The sequence below is a fragment of the Scyliorhinus torazame genome, chromosome 9 (assembly GCF_047496885.1).
Source record: "Scyliorhinus torazame isolate Kashiwa2021f chromosome 9, sScyTor2.1, whole genome shotgun sequence".
NCBI lineage: Eukaryota > Metazoa > Chordata > Chondrichthyes > Carcharhiniformes > Scyliorhinidae > Scyliorhinus > Scyliorhinus torazame.
Window position 1 is genome coordinate 72,946,189 of NC_092715.1, and position 26,245 is coordinate 72,972,433.

General features: G+C 48.4%; 1 protein-coding gene across 6 annotated transcripts in view; it reads right to left on the bottom strand.

Annotated features, from left to right (window-relative positions):
- tnpo1 (transportin 1) overlaps positions 1 to 26,245 on the bottom strand; it is a 233,726-nt gene that overhangs the window by 196,992 nt on the left and 10,489 nt on the right. For 2 of the 6 annotated variants that reach the window (XR_011949032.1, XM_072516130.1), the window contains exon 1: positions 13,583 to 13,690. The exons of the other annotated variants lie outside the window; for them this stretch is intronic. Coding sequence is in view for 1 of the 2 variants with exons in the window: in XM_072516130.1 (XP_072372231.1) it covers positions 13,583 to 13,648 (66 nt within the window). In the remaining variant the exon portion in view is untranslated. Of the gene's footprint in view, positions 1 to 13,582; positions 13,691 to 26,245 lie in introns of those variants that run through there. 6 annotated transcript variants of the gene reach the window in all.

Below are 26,245 nucleotides of genomic sequence, written 5' to 3' on the forward strand. Positions count from 1 at the left end.
GTGGAATGGAAATATCTGTGGGAGGTCCTGGGACGGTATGGGTTTGGGCAGGGCTTCATTGACTGGGTTCAGTTGCTGTACCAGGCACTGGTGGCGAGCGTACGGACGAAGGGTAAGCTCGGACAATTTATTTATTTTTAAAAATAATATTTTATTGAGGTATTTGAAATTTTTTATAACAATAAAAAAACAATGACATCAACATGGTAAAATAAACATTTCCACCCCCAGGCAAAACTTCACACACCTCAACCATACAACAACAATCCGCCCGCCACCCCCCGCGCCTCTTGGAATACTGCATCTGCTGACATTTTTAATTTTCCCCGAGAAAGTCGACGAATGGCTGCCACCTCTGGGTGCACCCTAACATTGACCCTCTGAAAGCAAACTTTATTTTCTCAAGACTGAGAAACCCAGCCATGTCACTAACCCGGGTCTCTACACTCGGGGGCTTCGAGTCCCTCCACATTAATAAGATCCGTCTCCGGGCTACAGGGAGGCAAAGGCCAGGACGTCGGCCTCTTTCGCCCCCTGAACTCCCGGATCTTCCGACACGCCAAAGATCGCTACCTCCGGACTCGGCACCACCCGTGTTTTTAGCACCGTGGACATTGCCTCAGCAAAACCCTGCCAAAACCCTTTTAAAGCTTCGGGCATGCCCAAAACATGTGGACATGATTTGCTGGGCTTCCGGCACACCTTACACACCTATCCTCTACCCCAAAAAACTTGCTCATCCTAGCCACTGTTATGTGTGCCCGGTGGACTACCTTAAATTGTATCAGGCTAAGCCTGGCTCACGATGAGGAGCTATTAACCCTGCTTAGGGCATCCGCCCATAGACCCGCCTCTATCTCTCCTCCTAGCTCGTCCTCCGACTTGCCCTTAAGCTCTTCCACCGGAGTTTCCTCCGCCTCCGAAAGCTCCTGGTAAATATCCCCTCTCCCGCCCATGTACTGGAAACTACTCTATCCCGTATCCCCTGTGGCGGCGGCAGCGGAAAGGCCAGCACCTGTTTTCTCAGGTAGTCGCGCACCTGCAAATACCCAAAACTATTCCCTGCTGGCAATTTAAATTTATCCTCCAAAGCTTTCAAGCTGGGAAAGCTCCAATCTATAAATAGATCTCCCATCCTTCTAATTCCTGCCCTCTGCCAACTCCGGAACCCGCCATCTAGCCTACCCGGTACAAACCTGTGGTTGTTATAAATCGGGGTCCAAATCGTTTATCCCTCCACTCTCTTATCTCCTCCACTGCCACCAGATCCTCAAGAGCCGCCACTACCACCGGACTTGTGGAGTATCGGGCCGGCGAAAACGGCAGAGGTGCCGTTACCAATGCTCCCAAACTGGTGTCTTTACATGACGCCACCTCCATCCACTCCCATGCCAACCCTCCCCCACTACCCACTTCCTAATCATGGCTATATTAGCTGCCCAGTAATAATTGAAGAAGTTCGGCAGCGCCGACCCACCCTCCCCTGACTGCGCTCCAGCAACACTTTCTTCACTCGCGGGGTTTTACTCCCCACACACGCGGGGTTTTACTCGCCCACACAAAGCCCAAAATTATCTTATTCACCCGCTTGAAGAAGGCCTTAGGGATGAAGATGGGGAGGCACTGAAAGACAGAAAGAAATCTGGGTAGGACCGTCATTTTCATGATCTGTACCCTCCGCGCCAGTGATAGCGGGAGCATGTCCCATCTCATAAAGTCCCCTTCCATTTGTTCTACCAACCGGGATAGGTTTAACTTGTGTAGTGCCTTCCATTTACGGGCCACATGGATTCCCAGATATCAAAAGCTCTTCCCTACCATTCTAAGCGGCAGCTCTCCCAGTCTCTTCTCCTGCCCTCTTGCCTGGATCGCAAACATCTCGCTTTGCCCCATGTTCAATTTATACCCTGAAAAATTGCCAAATACCCCAAGATTCGCATTACTTCCCCCATCCCCTCCAACGGGTTCCTAGAGGCTCTTAACGCCATGGCCAATGGCTCTATGGCCAGAGCAAACAGTAACGGGGAGAGAGGGCACCCTTGCGTTGGTATAGTTTAAAATACCTCAACCTCAGCCGGTTCGTACGCACACTCGCTACTGGTGCCTCATAGAGCAACTGCACCCAGTTAATAAAGCCCTCACCAAACCCAAACCTTCCCAGCGCCTCCCACAGGTAATTCCACTCCACCCGATCAAAGCCTTCTCCGCATCCATCGCTACCACCACCTTCGCCTTCTCCGCATCCATCGCTACCACCACCTCCGCCTCCTCTCCTTCTGAGGGTATCATAATAACATTTAGAAGCCTTCGAACTTTGGCCTTGAGTTGCCTGCCCTGAACAAATCCCACCTGGTCTTCCACTATCACCCCCAGGACACAGTCCTCTATCCTTGTGGCCAGTATCTTAGCCAGCAGTTTGGCGTCCCCATTCAGTAGAGAAATTGGCCTGTATGACCCGCGTTGCTCCGGATCGTTCTCCCGTTTCAAGATCAATGAAATCGAGACCTGCGACAGTGTTTGGGGGGGGGGGGGGGGGGGGACAGACAATCTCTCTTGCTTAGTTAAATGTCCTCACCAGCAGTGGGCTCAATATCTCTGAAAACGTCTTATAGAATTCCACCGGGTAGCCGTCAGGCCCCATTGCCTTGCCCGACTGCATGCCCTCCAGCCCCTTGATTATTTCTTCAATCTGAATTGGGGCTCCCAGCCACTCCAGCAGGTCCTCCTCCACCCTCGGGAACCTCAACTCATCCAGAAATTGCCTCATCCCCTCCATCCCAGCCGGGGTCCGACTTATATAATTTACTATAAGAGTACTTAAACATCTTGTTCGCCCCCGCTGGGTCCAGGACAGTATTACTGTCTCTACTTTTTACTTTACCTATCTCCCTGGCCGCCTCTCTTTTCCTGAGCTGGTGCGCCAACATTCTGCTTGCCTTTTCCCCATACTCATAGGTCGCCCCCAGATCCTGGTAAATGCACAACTCACAGTTCTCCCATTTGCTGCTCCATTGTTTCTTGGCCCACCGCAAAACGGTGAAAACGTACCACCTTGGCCCTTGGCGGTTTGTTCGCTCTGGGCTTCATCGCAAGGACTCTGTGCGCTTTGTCCAATTCCAGAGGCCGAGGGAACGCCCCAGCCCCCATCAACTTCTCCAACATGTCCGTCACCATAGGCCCCCGCATCCGATCCCTCACTGCCTTCAGGGATGCCAACAAGATTCTGCCTCCTGGACCTATTCTCCAGGTCCTCTAGTTTCTCCTGCATTCTTTTCTGGCGGCTGTTCATCATCCCCACTTTGCTTTCCAGCACGGTTATATACTCCTCGTGCTCGGACAACTTTTGTTCGACCTCTTGGATCGCTCTCCCATGGGTTTCCTGATTCTGAACCACTTGATCAATCGAAGCCTTGGTTGGGTCCAGCGTGTCCTTCTTCAGCTTGGCGAAGCAATGCTCGAAAATCTTCACCAGCTGCTCCTTCGACGACTGTGCCATCTCCCCACGACCCTTGCCCACCGCCATGCTGTCCCGTGTTACCAGCTCTGCTTGTGTCTCCCTTATAGGACTTTGTCGTCTCACACGGCCACTTCTGGTCCAATTCTCCATACACAGGAGGGGGATTTCTCCTTACTGTCTCACTCTTCACTACTTTATCCCATAAAATGCCCCCAAAAATGGTGGGGAAAAGGTCCAAACGTCCGTTACAGGCATGAACTCCTACCCCTCCATGGCCGCCACTGGAAGTCAAGCTCGGACTATTTAAGATTGCACCGGGGATGAGGCATGGATGTCCCCTCTCCGCACTGTTGTTTGCCTTGGCTATAGAGCCATTGGTGATGGCGCTGAGAGCGTCAAAGGACTGGAAGGGGCTAGTCAGGGGGGTGGGGAGTGGAACACAGGGTCTCACTGTATGCAGCCGACCTGCTCCTGTATATTTGCGACCCGATAGGGGGAATGGGGTAGATTATGCTGATCTTAGGGGAATTTGGCCGGTTCCCGGAGTACAAATTGAATATGACTAAAAGTGAGGTTTGTGTGATCCAAGCGAGGGGGCAGGAAAGGAGATTGGAGGAGTTGCCGTTTAAGGTGATGGGAGGTAGTTTTCGTTACCTGGGTATTCAGGTGGCAAGGAGATGGGAGCAGTGACACAAATTAAATCTGGGCCGATTAGTGGAACAAATGAAACAAGACTTCTGGAGGTGGGACATGCTCCCGTTGTCACTGGTGGGGAGGGTACAGACCGTAAAGATAATGGTTCTCCCAAGATTTTTGTTTGTTTCTCAGTGTCTCCCTATTTTTACTTAAAGGCCTTTTTAAAGCAGGTGAACAGGGTGTTGTTTGGGTTTGTGTGGACGGGTAAAACCCCGCGAGTAAAGTGTTGCTGGCGGCATCATGTCAGGGCTGTAATTGAAAATATGGAAAGATATGTAATTTGAAACATGGAAGTCTGGTAAGACCTGATTTAAGAAACATGAGAGAATGTAGGGAAAAATCCCACGAAGGGTATAACTGCAGCTGCCAAGAGAGGATTTGTAACATGCAGATAGCCTTGATCAAGCAGGCTTAGCAAACAAAACAAGTAGGTCTTTCAAGACACAATCAGTGAATTTTAGAATACAGCTAAAAGCAATGTTTCGCACCTCCTTTTGAAGTTAGATAAGCAGATGGAAAAGAATGGATGAGTTTCAGTTGAATTAGGTGACACATCTTTTTAACTCCCCACCAATTGAATCTTTAGTATAAAGCTAAAAGCAATATTTCACACCTTCATTGAAGTTAAGTAAGCAGCTGAAAAAGAATGGATGAGGTTTCCAGTTGAATTAGGTGACAATTCTAGGTGTGAAATTCTGCTGACACAAGGTGAATAAAGAAAGCTGGAGACAACGTGTCTACGAGAACACAAATTAGACCCAAATCAAAGTTGAAATTATGAGCTGGGGACACAATTTGATAATAATAAAACTATAGAAATGACAGGAATCAAAAGTCACACCACCTTTGAAATCAACGCATTTTTGAACATCACAAGGGAAACAATATAACTAGAGATCTATGGGATGAGGTCATGCTCAAAATGAATACTTAGTCGTGTTAGAAAAATTCAGATTAAAGGTACCTTTTACAATCCAAGTGAAATAAAAGTTATAAAAACTTAATAACTGTTAGAAAAATATATAAACCCTGAGAAAGGGACAGAGAAGCAGAGAAGGAACAAGAGAAGCAAGAAGAGTCCGCTTACAGTCAGCTCGGTCATGGGAAAGGGACAGAGCAAAGCAGCCGAGTTAAAACAGCTAATACATTTAAAGAAGACCAGATTTTAAAAAGAAGATTGATTGTCAAGGTGGGCCTGAAGGTCCCTTCAACCAACCAGGAGAATCCAGAAGCAAGATCTTTTTACTTTTCTGTAAAGACAGTGATTGCATCTTTTAAAAGAAAAAATATAATAATAAAAAGTTTTAACCTGAAACAGTGGTTATTACAAAGCCTACTTTACTTACTTAGCCACGCAGGACCCAGGATATCGATGCTACTAAGTGGTAAGTAGGTATAATTCTTCTGTGAAGGTATGGATTATACCAGGGGATAACTTGAAAACATAGTTTGACCTGAATAGCATGCAAATGTTTGGGGGCATTGGTAACGGCACCTCTGCCGTTCTTGCCGGCCAGGCACTCCATAAGACCAGTGGTAGTGGGGGCCCTGAGAGTCTGGGGGCAATGGCGGAAGCACATGGAAGTAGAGGGAGCGTTGGTGTGGGCTCCAATCTGTGATAATCACCGGTTTGTGACGGGGAAGATGGATGGGGTGTTTCGGAGGTGGCAGAGAGTGGCTATTGAGAGGCTGGGGGATCTGTTTATTGATGGGAGCTTTCCCGGTCTGGAGGATCTGGAAGTGAACTTTGAATTGCCGGGAGGGAATGGGTTCCAATATCTCCAGGTAAGGGATTTTGTGCGAAGGCAGGTTTTTACCTTTCCGCTCCTTACGCCACAGGGGATACATGACAAGGTAGTTTCTAGAACCGGGGTGGGGGAGGGGAAGGTATCGGAATTTTACAAAAAAATTATGGAGTTGGAGGAAACCCAGATAGGGAAGACAAAACGTAAATGGGAAGATGAGTTGGGAAAGGAGTTAGAGGCGGGTCTGTGGGAGGATGCCCTGAGCAGAGTCAATGGGCGCGATTCTCCGCTCCCGCGCCAGTTGGGAGAATCACCTGGCGCCCCATTTTTCCATGCGACGCCGGTCCGACGCCCTCCCACGATTCACCGAAGCGGCGAGAATGGCCCCGTCGTGTTCTGCGCGGCGCAGTCCGGAGAATCGCCCAAGACACCTAAAATGGCGATTCTCCGCTATCCCCGCTACTATCCGGCCCGGATGGGCCGAAGTCCCGACGCCATGACCCTAGTTCATGCCGTCCCCGTTCACACCTGGTAAATAAAGTCGTCAGCCAGTCGTGCTGGCTGACGTTGAGCAGTGAGGAGGTGAGCGGACTTTCCCGGAGCTCCTGCAGCCCGGGTCGGCTTCCCCGAGAACGCTGCGGCCAACGGGGGGGTGGGAGGAGGGGTGAGGCAGAGTGTGGAGGTGGGGGGTGGGGGGGGTGGGGAGGGAGTGGAGGTGGGAGGGGGGTGAGGGAGTGGAGATGGGAGTGGAGGTGGGAGGGGGGTGAGGGAGGGAGTGGAGGTGGGAGGGAGGGAGTGGAGGTGGGGGGGTGAGGGAGGGAGTGGAGGTGGGAGGGGGGGTGAGGGAGTGGAGATGGGAGTGGAGGTGGGAGGGGGGTGAGGGAGGGAGTGGAGGTGGGAGGGTGGTGAGGGAGGGAGTGGAGGTGGGAGGGGTGAGGGAGAGTGTGGAGGGTGTCGTCCATCTGCGGATGCCACATGTCAGCCGCCCTGATATGGCAGGACGGTGACGAAGACACGGCCGCAGGTTGTCGTGTGGCTGATGGGCACAGGCGACTGGCACACTGGTGAGGAGGACGGTGTGAACTGATCGTTGGACGCAGGCAGTGACCAGGTGTCAGGTTGGCTGCGTATCTGCAGCGCGACCAGGCCACCGGGGCACACAGGTATCCCATGCAACCCGGCTGTCGAGGTGTGGAAGAACCTCCATTTAACATGTTGTTTCTCTTCCCCCCCACCACCCGCCTGCAGGTCACCATGTATGCCGACCGACAGTGATGTTCACTGCTGTGGTTGGATCCGCCACTCTGCAGGTGGCCATCCTGCAGCGTAGACTGCGACGGCCCACAGTGGCTGCAGATGCAGCTGCTGCTGCAGCGGCTGCTGCTGCTGCAGCAGAGGGGATGACCGTGGAGTGGCCCATCGTCGCCGCGCAGGCCACAGGCGCTCAGGCCCGGAATGTCCAGGTGGATGCCGAGGGGAACATTGACCCCCCGACAGCGAGGAATGCACAGGAAGCAGGCACTGATATCGAAGTGCTTGTGGGGGAGGAGGAGGAGGAGGAGCCACTGATGATGGCGCCAGGGCGCCACAGGCGTCCAGCAGGGCCTAGGGTGTACCGTGACAGAATGTCGTTCGAGGCCCTACCGGACATCACATGCAGGAGGAGACTACGGTTCAGCAGGGAGACGGTCGCACATATATGCCACCTCGTGGTGCACCTCGCAGCACTTGGAATGAGTGGAGGACACGCTATACCAGTGCCCGTCAAGGTGACGGTGGCCCTAAACCTTTACGTTACCGGTTCCTTCCAGGCGCCGAGCGGGGACCTATCCGGGATCCCACAGGCACCGGTCCACAGGTGCATCAGGGCCATGACCAACGCCTTGTATGCCATCGCGGACAGGTACATTAAATTACCCGAGGACCGAGCACAGCAGGAAGCACGGGCACGTGAATTCGCCAAGGTGGCCGGGATACCGATGGTCCAGGGTGTCATCGATGGTGTGCACGTCTCCATGCGCCCACCTGCAGACAACAGGGAAGTGTTCATGAACAGGAAGGGCGCATACTCGATGAACATTCAGGTGGTGTGCGACCCCCACATGAAGATCATGCACGTGTGTGCAAGGTACCCCGGGAGTGTGCATGACGCCTACATTCTGGCACAGTCGTTCATCCCCGCAATGTTCGATGGATGCCCCCCCCCGGCTGAGGGGCTGGTTGCTGGGCGACAGGGGCTATCCGTTGAGGTCATGGCTGATTACGCCAATACGGAGGCCTCAGACCAACGCGGAGAGCCTACACAACGAGGCCCATGTAGCAATCAGGTGGAGCGGTGCTTCGGCCTGCTGAAGATGCGATTCAGATGCCTGGACCGCTCCTAGACGGGCCCTGCAGTACCGGCTTGACAGGGTCGGTCGCATAGTTGTGGTCTGCTGTGCGCTGCACAACATTGCCATGCAGAGGGGAGATGCACTGGTGGAGGAGTCGGAGGGAGGACCCGACAGCACCGGAGCTAACGCAAACGAAGGGGAGGAGGAAGAGGAGGAGGAGGAGGATGGCGTGCATCAGGGTGGGGGAGGGGCGCAGGACACAGACAATGCCCGGGTGCTGGTTACGTCCAGGAGGCTGCATGACGGCACCGTCGAGGACAGCGGGCAGGCGACGCGTTGGTGGCCGCACGGTTCACGCACCGTGGGGGTGGGATTCGCTGAACACTGCCACTTGCACCGCCAGTCCTGCACATGGGCACCACGCTGCACCACCACCACCCCCCACCCCTTCCCTCCCCTCCACACTGCGTTCACGGCACCAATTCCACATCACCTTACCACTGCGGCACTATGGGATTGCACAACATTGATGATTGTGTAAGCAGGTGTGATCAGTGCCATGTTGAATGATGACAGCCTGCTCTGCAATGAGCTGTGAGCTCAGATTCGCCAGCCAAGGTCTGACTCATGGCTATAGCTGAACCATGCACTCCGGTGGTCACAGTCTTCATAACGGACATTTCATCACGTGCCCGTGTGGGGTAGCTGGCGTCCGAGTGCCGAGGACTGCAGTGTCCGATTTTGGGAGGCAGGGGGGAAAGGGACAGCACATCTGGCACCGACGTTGAACCACTCGTTAACCACAGCGTCACTCGGTCACCCTCACGAGCCCCCTGGACATAGCACAGGGTCTTACAAGTTAAGTGCAACAGTGAGTTTATTTGTGACGTTCACATACAGATGCCCTACCCCCTACAACTAAACTGTGCCCTGCATCCATGCCAACTTATTATGTGCCTAACTTCTTTGCCTTACGGACCCTACCACTACGTCTAGGTGTCGCCCCAAATGGTACAGCAGGAGTGGAGGCGGACTGCTGAGAATGCGACAAGGCTCCCCGTCGGCACGCGTTTCCTGTGGCGGCCCAGCCTCGATGGGCCAGGCTGCTCGGCGGGCGTGCTGGCACCCTGTCCTGCCAACCACCCACCAGATGCGCCAGGGACGGAACGGGGGAGGCCGAGTGTCCCGGGACATCCTTTGCTGGAGGTAATGGGACGGGCCCCAGAACCTCCTCCCCCCTCGGGGAGCCACGCGGTGGCCCCCGGGCCTCACTGTGGGACAGAGGTGCTATCGGAGACATGCCCCATCGCACCACCGACACCTGGCGCTGCCAGTCCTGGAGGCCTGCAGCGGTATCGACCGCGGTCCGAATGTTCGCAGAGACGGAGCCCAGGGAGTGGGACATTCCTGCCAGGGACTGTGCTATCTCTACCAGTGACCTGTCATGTCGCGACCTCCCGGGTGGCGGATCCCCCAGCAAGGTCCAGGGCCCTCTGCTCGTGAACATTTAGGGGGTGCAGCACAGGAGAACCCCCTCCGGTTCTCATACACTCACATTGGTTATGAGCGGTCTTGTCCTGGGTGAGGTCGTGCAGCTTCTTCCGACACTACTGCCCGGACCGGGGGGGGTGTGCCCCACAGCACTCACAGCGGTGCCAACTTCACACCAACCACGCCTCACCATGCTTGATGGCTGGGGATGCCCACGTCTTGGGCAGAGGGTGGCCCTTCAGTTTTCTACCTCATCAAGGAGGGTGTCAAGGTCCGTGTCCCAGAACCTCGATGCGGCCTGTCGGGGCTCAGCCATCTCTCCTCCTTCTTCTCCTCCTGGGTCCTTCTGTGCGCGGATCGCACCATTTATGGCGCAGCGCCGTGTCATTCGGGCGTCGCATGCTTACGACGTTGCTTTCGCGCCACGCGCCAGCCCCGCTCCTACGCCATTTTCCGGCTTTGACTCGATCGTGATCAGGGCCGTTTCACGCCGTCGTGAAACTCGACGGCGTTCACGGCGGCGTGGGCACTTAGTCACAGGAGCGGAGAATCGCGCCCAATACGTCCTCATCATGTGCCAGGCTCAGCGTGATACAATTCAAGGTGGTTCACCAGGCACACATGACGGTGGACCGGATGAGCAGGTTTTTTGGGGTAGAGGACAGGTGTGGGCGATGTGCAGGAGGGCCCGCAAATCATGTCCATATGTTTTGGGCATGCCCGAAGCTCAAGGGATTCTGGCAGGGATTTGCAGATGTCATGTCCAGGGTGTTAAAGGTGAGGTTGGCACCGAGTCCAAAGGTAGAGTTTTTTGGAGTGTCGGAAGACCCGGGAGTTCAGGAGGCAAGAGAGGCTGATGTATAGCCTCTCTTACATGTATTATATGTATATACATGTAATTTCTAATCAATAAACCATTCAAGATCCACTAATTATTTTATGGAACATCAGAACTTTATTGCTCATTCCTAATTGTCTGTGTAATTCTGTATACAGTGCTTCTAAAATGAGGCATACAAAGGTAACTTGCATATAACTTTAACATAATACAAAAGCCTGAAATTCACTGCCAATCAAATCCAGTTATTCATTCTCTGGATTACTTTATTTCAATAACTAAAGGAATAGAAACTGGGAATTTTGCATTTTTTGCAAATAATGTTTTGGATACAGTGTTTAATTTGAACTAAAGTAAATTTACAAACTCAAATTAAGAAACAAGAAAAATTAGAGCTCCCACTGCCAGATTTGGGATATTATGGTGGGTTTTGTATTGCAAAGCAGATAAGTTGAGCTTTATGTAAAATTCTGCTATATATTGGATGTTTTTGCTATTAAATTCATTCCCGAGATTAAAAAATTACCCAAATACACTGAGGAGCACTTAAGTAATATTCTTATCACTCACATCAACAAGCTATACTTCATCAAATATTAAAGCTTGTTGAATGGACAGCTCAACACCATGATGAAGCTTGGAGGTTACCAATAACCAGAAACTGAATCAGCACATAAAACCTGCATCTACTAGAATAGGACACAGAGACTGAATGTGCAATGGTAAATAATTCAACAAGCAAAGCCTTTCCAACTTCCACAAGAAAGTCAAGAGTTTGATGGAATTTTGCCCACTTCTCTGAGTGGGTGCAGCTTCGCCATTCAGAACAAAGCAGCCTGCTTTTTTGACACCTCACCCACCACCTAAAACATTAATCAACTGTGCCACCAGGGTACCATGACTACAGTGTGCATCAGCTACAAGGCTCACCGCAGTGATTCACCTAGGCTTCTCCAACAGTACCTCCCAAATCTGTGACCTCTACTACCCAAAGGAACAAGGGTGGCAGGTGCATGTGAATATCACCACTTGCCAGTTCCACCCCAAGCAACACACCATCCTAACTTGGAACTATATCACTTTCAACAGAGTGGATCAAAACCCTGGAACTCAAACACCACTCCCACAACTCCCCCCACCCCACAACACCCCCCACCCCACAACACCAGCCCCAACAGCATGATGGGTGTGGTTAAGAGTGTAAGGTTTTAGAAGACAGTTATGTTTCAAACTCTCTCTTTTAATTAGAAGTAAAATGGAGAAATGGAAAGGGCATGTGGCCTTCTACCAATTTCACCAGGAATTCCAGAAACTACAATATTTTTATTATTTGCTCACTGGCAAGGCTCAGTGTCTAGTCCTATTTAGCCTTATTAAGGTGTTGGGGAGTAGCATTCTTGAATCATTGCAGTCCATGTGGTGGTACATTAGTATGATCTCTGTAGAGACTGATAAAATCTTAAAAAGAGAATTCACAGCAGCCTATTCAAATGATCGCACAAGGTTTCAGCTTTTAAGCTTTTTGCCTTATATAAAATAGTATCAAAAGGAAGTACTTGCAAAACACAGCTCCCACTCACTGACAGGAGAGCTGACATTTTTCATATGTATTTAATGATATAAATTATAACTTCTGTTGGAAATAAATAATAGCTCAGAATACTGTCCTTGTCCTGTGTGTATGAATTCTTAACTAGCCAGCCTGAAGGATCTAAAAATCTCCTCTTTGATGATTGCAAAGATTCCAAATGATATAAACTTTGGGCAGTCCAACTCTATTTCATCAGCAACCCGACTCCATTGCATATAATTCAGTAGTAAACTGGAACACTCACCCAAGGCTGGATAGAACAAGTTAATTAAATTCAACCTCCCAATCCATAGATAAAAATCTTTCATCTTTCTATTACTTATCTGTTTCTCAGTGCAGGGTGAAATTTGGTCCCTTAGTGAAGTTACCGGCCTCGTTGGTCACAATCACTACCAGAAAGGTTCTACCAATAGAATTACGGCTGGCTCAAAAGGAAATAATTTAATTTTCAAAACACAAGGGTCATACGACAAGTAAAACTCAAACAATTTATGAGCATGGGCAATGTCTCTCTGGACATGGATTACATTATCATTTCATATACTACTTTCTGCTCCAATAACACTACTGACTATTGTTGCAGTCTTCCAAGGTAGACTTTAACAGCAACTTTATTCAAAACATAATAACTACACGTAGAAGGAGACATCATCCAGGCCACAAGATTCATTAGTCATGTTTTATTTGTTCACAGGATGTGGGCATCGCTGACTAGGCCAGAACTAAATGTCCCAATTGTCCTGGAAAAGGTGACGGTGAACCACTTCCTTGAACTGCTGGAAACCATGTTGTCAATGCGCCCACAATGCTGTTAGAAAGGGAGTTCCAGGGTTTTCCAGTAAAAAAGGAACAGTGATATAGTTACAAGGCAGGATGGTGTGGGACTTTGGAACTTATAGGCGGTGTTCTATGCATCTGCTGCCCTTGTACTTTGTTTGTAGAGGTGACATGTTTGGAAGGTGGTGACAAAGAACCTTGGGTGAGTTGTTGCAGTGCATATTGTAGATGGTACATACTGATGCCATTGTACATCGCTGCTGGTAGGAGTGAATATTTAAGGTAGTAGATGTGGTGCCAATCAGACTGCTTTGTCCTGGATGGTGTTGAGCTTGGTGAATGTTGCACGATCTTGCACCACTTCCTCAAGATGATGTGAACCGTCTCAGTCACATATTCACATTAACCATTGACAGTACTTAGCCAATGAGAATGCTATCCAGTGGTTCCCTATGCTCCTACAAATGGATAGTGCACGTGATGCAAATGGTTTGGAGAGCCCTGGCCACCACACAATTTCTCGCTCAGCATGACACTTCATGGCACCCACATGACCTTGGTGTAACCTCTGAAGTGTATACAGTTGTAGGACTCTCGGCATAACTCATCATAAATCAAGAATACATGAAGGGAGCTTTTTGGTCAAAATATCACCTCAGAGTAGGATTTTCCAGCATATATTCCAGCCATTCCATTGCAGTACTTCCAGATTGAGCACATTCTTCATCATGTGTGCACTTTTGATTTCATTGATGGGTAGTGCTGGAACAGGTAGATATTTGGTCATTAGTGTAATTAAGGCCGCCATGTTTTCAACAAAATTTATATCCCCTTGAGCCTGCCTTGCTCAGGATATGTGACAATGAATCTGTTGTAGTGTTTCTCTTCCCTTGCACATACTCAGTTGTATCATCAAATCTCATCAACCCCAAATGAAAGCCTTGCACTTGTTGATATCTTTGCCAATTCCTTTGCATTCAATAGAATAACCAAAGGTTTATGGTCAGTCTCAATTGTGAATTGAAAACCCAGAGCATAACTTGCAAACTTCACGCAAGCTTGGTGAAGTTACCGGCCCTAAAGAAGTAACTAAGGCTTCTTTTTCAATTAACTGCATAACTTTTATCAGTTTAGTCAAAGAACGAGATGCATAGTACTCTACGTTCAGCATCCTTTCGAGTCAGCCCCTAATCCAGTCAACAATGGCAACAATCATGGCATTGCTGGATCGTAATGTGCCAATATGTTCAGTGATGTTAACATTTCCTCAATCTCAAACAATGTTGTGCTTCTTCCAAGAACCAAACCTGATCTGGTCTTAGCAGCTGGCTTAATAGTTCATTCACGTTTGCTAGGTTGGATATGAACTTCCCCATTCGATTCACTGTCCCCAAAAATCGCAGGAGCTCTGATATTTTAAGGATGTGGAAATTCTTTTAATTGTTCCAGTTTTCTGAGGATTTGCACGAAACCAACGTATCTACACTATATTCTAGGAATTTAATAGTCAGTTGCAAGAACATATGGCAAGTCCCGCTTCTTGTAGACTTTGTAGCATAGCTCTCACACCGGCATCATGCTCAGTAGTGGTGAAACTATGGATTGGAACATGAACCATGTGGAAAATTAATCTCTCCAATCCTTCGATACATGCTATTGACTGCTGAGAAATTTCAGATGCAGATATGATACAGACTCGCATAAGTTTTATGACACAGGAAGCTGCCTTTTAACCCACTGCAACTGCACTCACTCTGAATGGGCAACTCACCTAATACCATACTCCCACCCTTTCCCCGTAGCCCTGCACATCCTTCCTTTTCAGTTAACAATCTTTTGAGTGCTTTAATTGAACGTGCCTCCACCACACTATCAGGCAGACACGGGAGAACGTGCAAACTCCACTCAAACCAAGGCCGGAATTGAACCCAGGTCCCTGGCGCAGTGAGGCAGCAGTGCTAGCCACTGTGCCACCTCTATTGTGTCACCATGTTCTTCCTAACCACTGCTACATAAAAAAACATTTATTCTCTTACCACTTTTCTTCTTTTACTAATTACATTAAATCTGTGTTGTTAAATACCCCTATCGGATCTCCTTATTTTCTCTAAGGAAAATCGTCCTAACTTCTCCAGTCTATTTTCGTAACTGGAATTCCTCACCCCTGGAACCATTCTCATGAATCTTTTCTGCTCCCTCTCTAAAGCCTTTACATTCTTCCTAAAGTGCGGCACCCAGAACTGGACGTAATACGCTTAAGCGGAGAACGAACTAGTGATTCATACAAATTCATAATAATTCAACTTCCTTGCTCTTGTGCTTTATCCCCCATAAATAAATTCCACATTAATAAACTGCCACCCTCAATGATTTATGTGTACATGAACCCATATCCCTCTGCTCTTGCATCCGCTTTGGGGTTAGAATAGAATCCTTACAGTGCAGAAGGAGGCCATTTGGCCCATCTAGTCTGCACTGCCCTCTGAAAGAGCACCCTACTGAGGCCCACTCCCCCACCCTAACACGGTAACCTTATCTAACCCGCACTCCCCTGAACACCAAGGGGTATTTTTTTTTTTTTTTAAATCGTGGCCATTCCAACTAACCTGTACATCTTTGGACTGTGAGGGGTAGCCGGAACACTCAAGAGGAAACCCACGTAGACACGGGGGAGAACGTGCAAACTCCACTCAAACCAAGGCCGGAATTGAACTCAGGTCCCCGGCGCTGTGAAGCAGCAGTGCTAGCCACTGTGTCACCTCTATTGTGTCTCCATGTTCTTCCTACCAAATGAATCACTCCATACTTCTCTGCATTGAATTGGATATGCCACCTGTTTGCCCATTCCACAAACTGTCCCTTTCAAGTTCTACACTATCCTCCTCAGTTCACAACACTTCCAAATTTTGTACAGTCTGCAAACTTTGAAACAGTGCCCTGTACACCAAGATCTAGGTCATAAATGGCAAAAAAGACAAGGGTCCCAACACCTACTCCTGAGGATCACCAGTACAAACCTTCCTCAAGCAGAAGAAACATCCATTGTTACGAATGATGCTGAGGTTAAATACAAAAGGTATCCCAAAACCCAGAAGGATAATTTGGTGTGTGGTTTTTCTGGTATAATGTGAGAACAGCGTACAGCCCAGTGAAGAACAGTCCTGTCTTTGTGTGAACAATTAATAAAAAATAATAAATAACGGATAAAAGCAAATTACTGCGAATGCTGGAATCTGAAGCCAAAAAGCAAATGCTGGAAAATCTCAGCAGGTCTGGCAGCATCTGTAGGGATAGAAAAGAGCTAACGTTATGACTCCAGATGACCCTTTGTCAAAGCTTTGACGAAGGGTCATCTGGACTCGAAACGTTAGCTCTTTTCTCTCATTACAGATGCTGCCAAACCTGCTGAGATTTTCCAGCGATTTTCTTTTTGGTAATTAATAAATAATACTTATTTACTTAAAAAAAGACAAACATTGCTGTTTCTTTCAGGAGACTATGGGCAGAATTTACCGGTCGCATTGCACCCGGAAAATAGTGCGGCATGACGCATGGCAACCGGTAGATGCCGGGAGATCCCACTTCTGAGATTTGCCCGGCTTGCCACGCCTCGTGAGATCTGACGCAATCTCGCGATATGAAGCCCGCCCATTGTGGCTGGGATCACTTTCTGGCAAATCTGCATTTAAGAGTGAGACAGCTAGTCTTATACTCTAATATGTGTTCCTAAGATCTAATCAAGGCGCGGAATCTAACTCCCACACCTTGGAGATTGCGGGCGAGCACCGTTCAGTGCTGGTCACAACAAACGGGGACCAGACAGAACAGCATTCATGGGGGTCTCCCAGGGACCCCCCAAGTCCATGCATTCTGGGCAGGCGGTACCCTGGCACTTATGGTGCTATCTGGGCACCCTGGCAGGGCCAGCCTGGCATTCTGGCAGTGCCACCCGGGTGCCAGCCTGGCACTGCCATTTCTTGCGCAGTGATCAGGCCGGGCTGTGCCCTGCACGGGTGTGGTGGGGTACGGGATGGGGAGTGCCTTGAGTCGCAGCTGGTGGTGGGGGTTGCACTGGGGACTCCAGAGAGCGGTCCAATCCCTCCTTGCAGAGGAGCTCCATCGGGGCTAAGTACGTCCTCATCTTGGAGTTCCCCACTGAGGCCCCCAATCTTGCCAATGGGTGTTATATAGCGGGGTGTTTCTTGGAGTTCCGAGTGCCAGGAAACACTTGGCTACAGAACTCTGGCCCCATTCAAGTAGATCGTGCCCCATATCTGCAACTTGATGCAGTTCTGATGCGAGCTCTCTCTCTCTCTCTTTCCATAGATAGCATTCTCCAATTATCCTATTTCTTTTCCTTTGATGTTATTCACACTGTGGAGTTGGCTTTTGGCAGGTACATGTTATTTCCTTCCACCTCTATCGCCCTATTGTTTTCTCTAATCACATACTGGTTTTCCAGTGATAAGCAAATTCGTATCTCATCATTTCTCCAGACGACTGCCCCCAATCAACTCCCTGTTTTACATGCTATTTATCTTTTGTTTTAAATCTTAATTTTCCCCAATTCGTAACACCATTAACCACTACTCCTGCCACTCGGCTAATTCTGTATTCATGTTGCTACTGTCCTTTCGATTCCAGGACGTATAACTTTGCTCAAGTCCATTGTGCGCCACTGTATCAAACACCTTTTGAAAGTCCATATACACCAAGCATAATGATGTGGAGATGCCGGTGTTGGACTGGGGTGAGCACAGTAAGAAGTCTTACAACACCAGGTTAAAATCCAACAGGTTTGTTTCGAATCATTAGCTTTCGGAGCACTGCTCTTTCCTCAGGTGAATGAAGAGGTGGGTTCCAGAAACATATATATATATATAGACAAAGTCAAAGATGCAATATGATACTTTGAATGCAAGTCTTTGCAGGTAATTAAGTCTACAGGAGAGAGGGATAATCACAGGTTAAAGAGGTGTGAATTGTCTCAAGCCAGGACAGTTGGTAGGATTTCGCAAGCCCAGGCCAGATGGTGGCGGGGTGAATGGAATGCGACATGAAGCCAAGGTCCCGGTTGAGGCCGTACTCATGTGTGTTTCTGCTCAGCGATTGCGTCCTGAAGGCCGCCTTGGAGAACGCTTCTCTGAAGATCAGAGGCTGAATGCCCTTGACTGCTGAAGTGTTCCCCAACTGGAAGGTAACATTCCTCCCTGGCGATTGTCACGCGATGTCAGTTCATCCGCTGTCGCAGCGTCTGCATGGTCTCGCCAATATACCACGCCTTGGGACATCCTTTCTTGCATCGTATGAGATAGACAATGCTGGCCGAGCCGCACGAGTATGTACCACGTACCTGGTGGGTGGTGTTCTCACGTGTAATGGTGGTACCCATGTCGATGATCTGGCACGTCTTGCAGAGATTGCCATGGCAGGATTGTGTGGTGTCGTGGTCGCTGTTCTGAAGGTTGGGTAGTTTGCTGCAAACAATGGTTTGTTTGAGGTTGCGCGGTTGTTTGAAGGCAAGTAGTGGGGGTGCCTGGATGACCTTGGCAAGATGTTCGTCTTCATCAATGACGTGTTGAAGGCTGCGAAGAAGATGTCGTAGGGTACTCTGTCGGTTGTGTCCCATGTTTGTCTTCTCAAGAGGTCAGTGCGTTTTTTTACTGTGGCGCGTTGGAACTGTCGATCGATGAGTCGAGCGCCATATCCCGTTCGTATGAAGGCATCATTCAGCGTCTGGAGAGGTCTGTTACGCTCCTCCTCGTCTGAACAGATCCTGTGTATACGGAGGGCTTGTCCATAGGGGATGAGTTATTTTATGTGTTATGGGGGGGGAAGCTGGAGAAGTGGAGCATCTGGAGTACGGCCTCAGCCGGGACCTTGGATTCATGTCGCATTACATTCACCCCCCACCATCTGTCCTGGCTTGAGACAATTTACACCTCTTTAACCTGGGGTTACCCCCTATCTCTGGATCTGTAAACACTTAATTAATTGCAAATGCTCGCATTCTAAGCATTGTCTTACATACCTCTTCATTCACCTGAGGAAGTAGCAGTGCTCCGAAAGCTAGTGTTTGAAACAAACCTGTGGACTTTAACCTGATGGTGTAAGACTTCTTACCAAGCATAATATATACGAAAAGGTAATCTGTTAAAGCTGTACTTCTCAAATGATGTGATAAAAGTTGTTCCTCATCCAATGGTTATTACCAAATGCCACTATTCGTGTATTAGTGAAAATTGAACCCTTCCCCAGCGTCTCATCCACAGACAACATTAATGAATTTCCCTTTCACCAGTTTTATTCAACAGTGAGATCTTCACAGATTCTTAGTAACCAGTTAATTTCATACTGGACCCATACATAAACAACCTGTAGGTTTTGTTACAGGTGAGATTACCCCTCGTCATAACATTAAGTGAACTTCCTGCTTTAACTTCCACAAAAATAAATCTTATAACACCAGGTTAAAGTCCAACAGGTTTGTTTCAAACACTAGCTTTCGGAGCACTGCTCCTTCCTCAGGTGAATGAAGAGGTATGTTCCAGAAACATATATATAAACAAATTCAAAGATGCAAGACAATGCTGAGAATGCGAGCATTTGCAATTAATTAAGTGTTTACAGATCCAGAGATAGGGGGTAACCCCAGGTTAAAGAGGTGTGAATTGTCTCAAGCCAAGACAGTTGGCAGGATTTCGCAAGCCCAGGCCAGATGGTGGGGAGTAAATGTAATGCGACAATCCCAGGTCCTGGTTGAGGCCGCACTCATGTGTGCGGAACTTGGCTATAAATTTCTGCTCGGCGATTCTGCGTTGTCGCGCGTCCTGAAGGCCGCCTTGGAGAACGCTTACCCGGATATCAGAGGCTGAATGCCTTTGACTGCTGAAGTGTTCCCTGACTGGAAGGGAACCTTCCTGCCTGGTGATTGTCGCACAATGTCCGTTCATTCGTTGTCGCAGCGTTTGCATGGTCTCGCCAATGTACCACACTGTGGGACATCCTTTCCTGCAGCGTATGAGGTAGACAACGTTGGCAGAGTCGCACGAGTATGTACCGTGCACCTGGTGGGTGGTGTTCTCACGTATAATGGTGGTATCCATGTTGATGATCTGTCACGTCTTGCCACGGAGGAATTCATCAGGCGAATGAGGCTCCGGGAATTCTTCCACAGACCCCAAGAGACCGACAGCGAACCCAAGGAGACTACCAATGAACCAGAACAGCAGACCAAGGGATCTGCGGTGCGGCAACCGAAGAGGAAAGAGTCGAATTGGACCCCTCCGGAAGGCCGCTGCCCTAGACTCGACATGTATGCTCAGGCCGTCAGGAGTCACATCAATGCCAGATTCATCAGTCGCATTCACAAGACAGCCCCGAACATCACCCAAGCACAACGCAATGCCATCCGTGCTCTCAAGACCAACCGCAACATCGTCATCAAACCAGCAGACAAAGGAGGGGCTACCGTCATACTGAACAGAACGGACTACTGCAAAGAAGGAGACTGACAACTCAACAACCAGGAACACTGCAGATAGTTACCCGCAGATCCGACCAAGGAACACATCCGCCAACTCAACAGACTGATCAAGACCTTGGATCCAGACCTTCAGAGCACCCTACGTGCTCTCATGCCACGTACTCCCCGCATTGGAGATCTCTACTGCCTCCCGAAAATACACAAGGCCAAAACACCAGGCCGTCCTATCGTTTCAGGCAATGGGATCCTGTGTGAGAACCTCTCTGGCTACATCGAGGGCATCTTGAAACCCATCGTACAAGGTACGCCCAGATTCTGTCGCGACAACGACGGACTTCCTACAGAAACTCAGTACCCATTTACCAGTTGAACCAGGAACATTCCTCGTCACAATGGACATCTCGGCACTCTACACCAGCATCCCCCATGACGACGGCATTGCTGCAACAGCCTCAGTACTCAACACCGACAACTGCCAATCTCCAGACGCAATTCTGCAACTCATTCGCTTCATTCTGGATCACAACGTCTTCACCTTCGACAACAAGTTCTTCATCCAGACGCACGGAACAGCCATGGGAACGAATTTCGCACCTCAATATGCCAACATCTTCATGCACAAGTTTGAACAAGACCTCCTCACCGCACAGGACCTTCAACCGACGTTATACACCAGATACATCGATGACATTTTTTTCCTTTGGACCCACGGCGAAGAATCACTGAAACGACTACACGGTGACATCAATAAGTTCCATCCCACTATCAGACTCACCATGGACTACTCTCAAAAATCAGTTGCATTCTTGGACACACTCACCTCCATCAAGGACGGTCACCTCAGCACTTTGCTTTACCGCAAGCCCACGGATAACCTCACGATGCTCCACTTCTCCAGCTTCCACCCTAAACACATTAAAGAAGCCATCCCCTATGGACAAGCCCTCCGTTTACACAGGATCTGCTCAGACGAGGAGGAGCGTAACAGACATCTACAGACACTGAAAGATACCCTCATACAAACGGGGTATGGCGCTCGACTCATCGATCGACAGTTCCAACGCGCCACAGCAAAAAAAACGCACAGACCTCCTCAGAAGACAAACACGGGACACAACCGACAGAGTACCCTTCGTCGTCCAGTACTTTCCCGGAGCGGAGAAACTACGACATCTTCTTCGCAGCCTTCAACACGTCATCGATAAAGATGAACATCTTGCCAAGGTCATCCCCACACCCCCACTACTTGTCTTCAAACAACTGCGCAACCTCAAACAAACCATTGTTTGCAGCAAACTACCCAGCCTTCAGAACAGTGAGCACGACACCACACAACCCTGCCATGGGCAATCACTGCAAGACGTGCCAGATCATCGACATGGATACCATCATTATACATGAGAACACCACCCACCAGGTGCTCGGTACATATTCGTGCGACTTGGCCAACGTTGTCTACCTCATACGCTGCAAGAAAGGATGTCCCGAAGTGTGGTACATTGGCGAGACCATGCAGACGCTGCGACAACGAATGGAATGGACATCGCGCGACAATCACCAGGCAGGAATGTTCCCTTCCAGTCGGGGAACACTTCAGCAGTCAAGGGCATTCAGCCTCTGATCTCCGGGTAAGCGTTCTCCAAGGCGGCCTTCAGGGCGCGTGACAACGCAGAATCGCCGAGCAGAAACTTATAGCCAAGTTCCGCACTCATCGAGTGCGGCCTCAACCGGGACCTGGGATTCATGTTGCATTACATTCACCCCCCCCCCCCCCCCCCCCCCCCCCCCCCCCCCCCCCCCCCACCACCATCTGGCCTGTGCTTGCAAAATCCTACCAACTGTCCTGGCTTGAGACAATTCACACCTCTTTAACCTGGGGTTACCCCTATCTCTGGATCTGTAAACACTTAATTAACTGCAAATGCTCGCATTCTAAGCATTGTCTTGCATTTTTGAATTTGTCTATATATATGTTTCTGGAACATTCCTCAGGTGAATGCCGAGGTATGAGCAGTGCTCCGAAAGCTAGTATTTGAAACAAACCTCTTGGACTTTAACCTGGTGTTGTAAGACTTCTTACTGTGCTCACCCCAGTCCAATGCCGGCATCTCCACATCACAAAAATAAATGGATGAGGAACTTTCTCAGTAAAAACAAACACACTGGCTTTGCTTCGGGTTGTAAGGCGATGTGATTAAGCTGTTTTGAGCTTCCCAAGCCCTTTGAACAATTGTAGAAATTCAACTCTAGAATCATTAGACCGCTCTTAGTTTTCAAATTCCTCCCCTCTTGAAGATCAATTGTAAATCTATACAACCTCTTCTACTTAAAAGTGAACAATCCGGTTCTGGATTAAGTAGGTTTCACTGACTCTCCTTTATTTAAATTGAAGTGGCAGCACGGTAGCATTGTGGACAGCACAATTGCTTCACAGCTCCAGGGTCCCAGGTTCGATTCCCGGCTTGGGTCACTGTCTGTGCGGAGTCTGCACATCCTCCCCGTGTGTGCGTGGGTTTCCTCCGGGTGCTCCGGTTTCCTCCCACAGTCCAAAGATGTGCGGGTTAAGTGGATTGGCCATGCTAAATTGCCCTTAGTGTCCAAAATTGCCCTTAGTGTTGGATGGGGTTACTGGGTTATAGGGATAGGGTGGAGGTGTGGACCTTGGGTAGGGTGCTCTTTCCAGGAGCCAGTGCAGACTCGATGGGCCGAATGGCCTCCTTCTGCACTGCAAATTCTATGATCTATGATATTCTATGAAGTGTTGCAGTCATCTATCCCATCACTAAATTGCATGCCTCTTGGTCCATGGAGTTATATATTTGTGGCTGAAGATCTTGCTCCAACCACAGTACAGTGGAAAGAACCAAAACTCAGCTCCAGTGTCAAGTTTAAAACATGTTTCATGTCCATCAACTATTATTTCAGCACAACTTCTAATCGACCCCATCATCGCATCCAGGAACGCCATTTCTAAATCATTAACATCTTTGATTTGTTGGATTTTGCTAACCGTTGAGAGCTTTTCTTTTTTCTGCAATGTAAGCTCCTTGCTACAAGACACTGCTTTAAAATTACCCATTTTCTCTTTTTAAAATGACGCTGCAATTTTGGCCACATTAAAAACACCTCTTTATGGCAGTTGCCACGTCCTCTTGTGTTTAGTTGTTTCGATACAGCCATGTCTTTAGTCTGTAACTTAAATTCCACTGAGTCAGTCCTTCGCAAAAGAGTCTCCCCGCTATCACAAAGTACGGAGTGATTCTGCTTCCTAACTTCAGCTTGCCTGGTCAACTGAATGGCCTCAGTTAGTGTGAAGTCATCCCTTGATTGCAAGCATTACGACAATTTTTTGTTTAAGACTCCAACAATGATTATTTTGAAATAATTCCTCTTTAAGTTGCCATACTTTCAATTTTCTGCCAGTTGGTACAGATAATTAATAAACAAATTGACACTTTTCCCAGTCTCTAGATGTGCGTATTAAACTTTGCCCGCCAACAATGGTATTTTTCCCCAGACTGAAGTAGACAGCGAAGGCTTTCATTACTTTGTCATATGCAGCGGCCCACTGTCTGATTAGGATATCACCTGCACAACTGCAGAAGTATAATGATCTGCTCCTTGCTTGGCCTTGCAGTGAGTCCCGATGTGGTGCAGTACAATGCAAATCTTCAGTGCAGATACAGCCACGCTTCAGCTTGGTTTGAACCTGCAAATTGCTCAAATCAATTGATCATGGCAATAACTTCTCCACTCTTTTTCTTTTGTTAAATCTGCTGCTCATCCATCTGCTGTTTGGTCACTGGTTGCTCGTTTTCCTGCAGTCCATTTACCTGATCCCCCATCTAATGTTCTTGCACTTGAGGTGTTGTTAATGACCGTTGCTGGAATCGTCAGAGGTGGAGTTTAATATCAACTTTATTCAAAACATAACAAAAAAAAATACATCTAAAAGAAGGCTTAATCCTGGCCACGAGGTTGCCAGAGAAAAACCTGATCACGTTAGTCATGCGATCTTACATCACTTCCCCAAGATGATGTGAACCGTTTCATTTACCCATGAACCCTTGACATTACACCATCATGATTCTTACAATGCACATTATAATCTTTTAACAGTGAATATGCTAATAACAGTAATATATAAACAAAGTCACACTGATTAAAGATTAGGTCAACACTGGGCCAAATCTTCTGAGGAATGGCAATCACTGTTGGATTGTCACTCCACTCCTATTGACTTACCTTGCACTGGAGCTCCACTTTTGTCGCCTGGACTTCCAAACCAGACATCCTGAGAAAAATGGAGCGTACCTGATCCTGTGCAGGAGCGCAAGGGGAAAACAAACTAAGCCCCGCATTTTTACAGCACTTGTTGCCATATTCCAGAAAAGTTAAATGTTCCAAAGCTTCTACCGGAGAGAAGTGAGTGGGCGAATGGGTAGGGTGGTTTGGTAGTCGAGGTGAGAAGAGAAATTGAGAGGTGAAGCCGGGTGCTCGGAGGAAGTAATCAACATTTGCCATGTTCAGTCTTCAAGCATCTTTGAAATTTTGAGGGTTTTAAACTTTCACTTGCCAGTGGTTCCCTGCATATAACACACATGAACTTTGTATCCTGATTTGCAGTTGAACAATTAATAACCCATATCTCAAGTAATCATCTTTATGCTGCTTTCTTCCCATTTTCAGCTTCTTCTTCATGGGTTGTTCACCAAAAGTCCAGGAGTTCTCACCAGCACTGCTGGCAGCTGCAAAAATAAGGAATCGCGCAAAATTGAGGAATCTCTCACGTCCAGAACACGTGACGTCAGCGCACGGGGCATGTGATCTGCTCTCTGCTGCTGCTCTTGATGGGAGGATTCAGTTGTTTTCTGAAAAGCACTGGCCCTGGACAGTGCGCTGACATCAGGAGGAATCAGCCCATCCCGCTGGGCTCCAGGCCTGCGCACTGCTTGATCCTGGCCGCATGCGTGGGATGGTCTGCAATTTATAGCCGGTCGTGGCAGTTGGGCATTCCGCCTACGATTAGGAACACCATGACCCTCCCGAAACCTGCCCGTGACCCGCCTGCGCGTCGCAACCCTGAGTTCGAAAACCCCTGACCAAAGATACTCAACCTCACTGTTAACCACTCGGCCATCCACAAATATATTGATTCTACCACTCGCATAGTCATCTATGTCGCTTATATAAATATATATTATGTAAATATAACTATATCCCTCTCTAAGCACAATAGCAATATCCTCTATTAATATTTAAGGGGAAAAAGTGTTCTTAAAGCTCAAAGGGCTATGGTATAGTTTAGAGCCATAATTCTTCAGGACACATTGATAATTGACATGGAATAAATAGCTAGTGTCTAAAAACCTTCCGTTTCCCAATCATTAATCCTACAAACTTGTTACATAGCAACAACCCGGCCAATCAAAGGACCATGGACAGGGCTTTAAACTAACAGGGGTGCAGGGAGAAGGGTTCAGATGAAGGGAAATTTAGAAATCCAAGGAGAAAGCTCAAGGAATCAGTACAGCAATGGAGGTAAAGGCAAGCAGAACGTGACAGAAAGGAACAAAGTTTAACAAAAATTGTACACTAGCAAATCAGGTCATTGCAGAGAAGTTTTAGAAAATGAAATTAAAAGATTCTTTATCTGAATGTATAAAGCATCTACAATAAAATAGATGATAAGATAGAGTGACAAATAGAGATAAGTGATTTAGTTACTACTGGACAGTCAGGTCACAGAACGGAACTCTGGCTCAATAGATCAAAATGTTTATATTTTTGTTTAGGGACGTGGATGAAGAGTCACATGACTGCCAATTTTT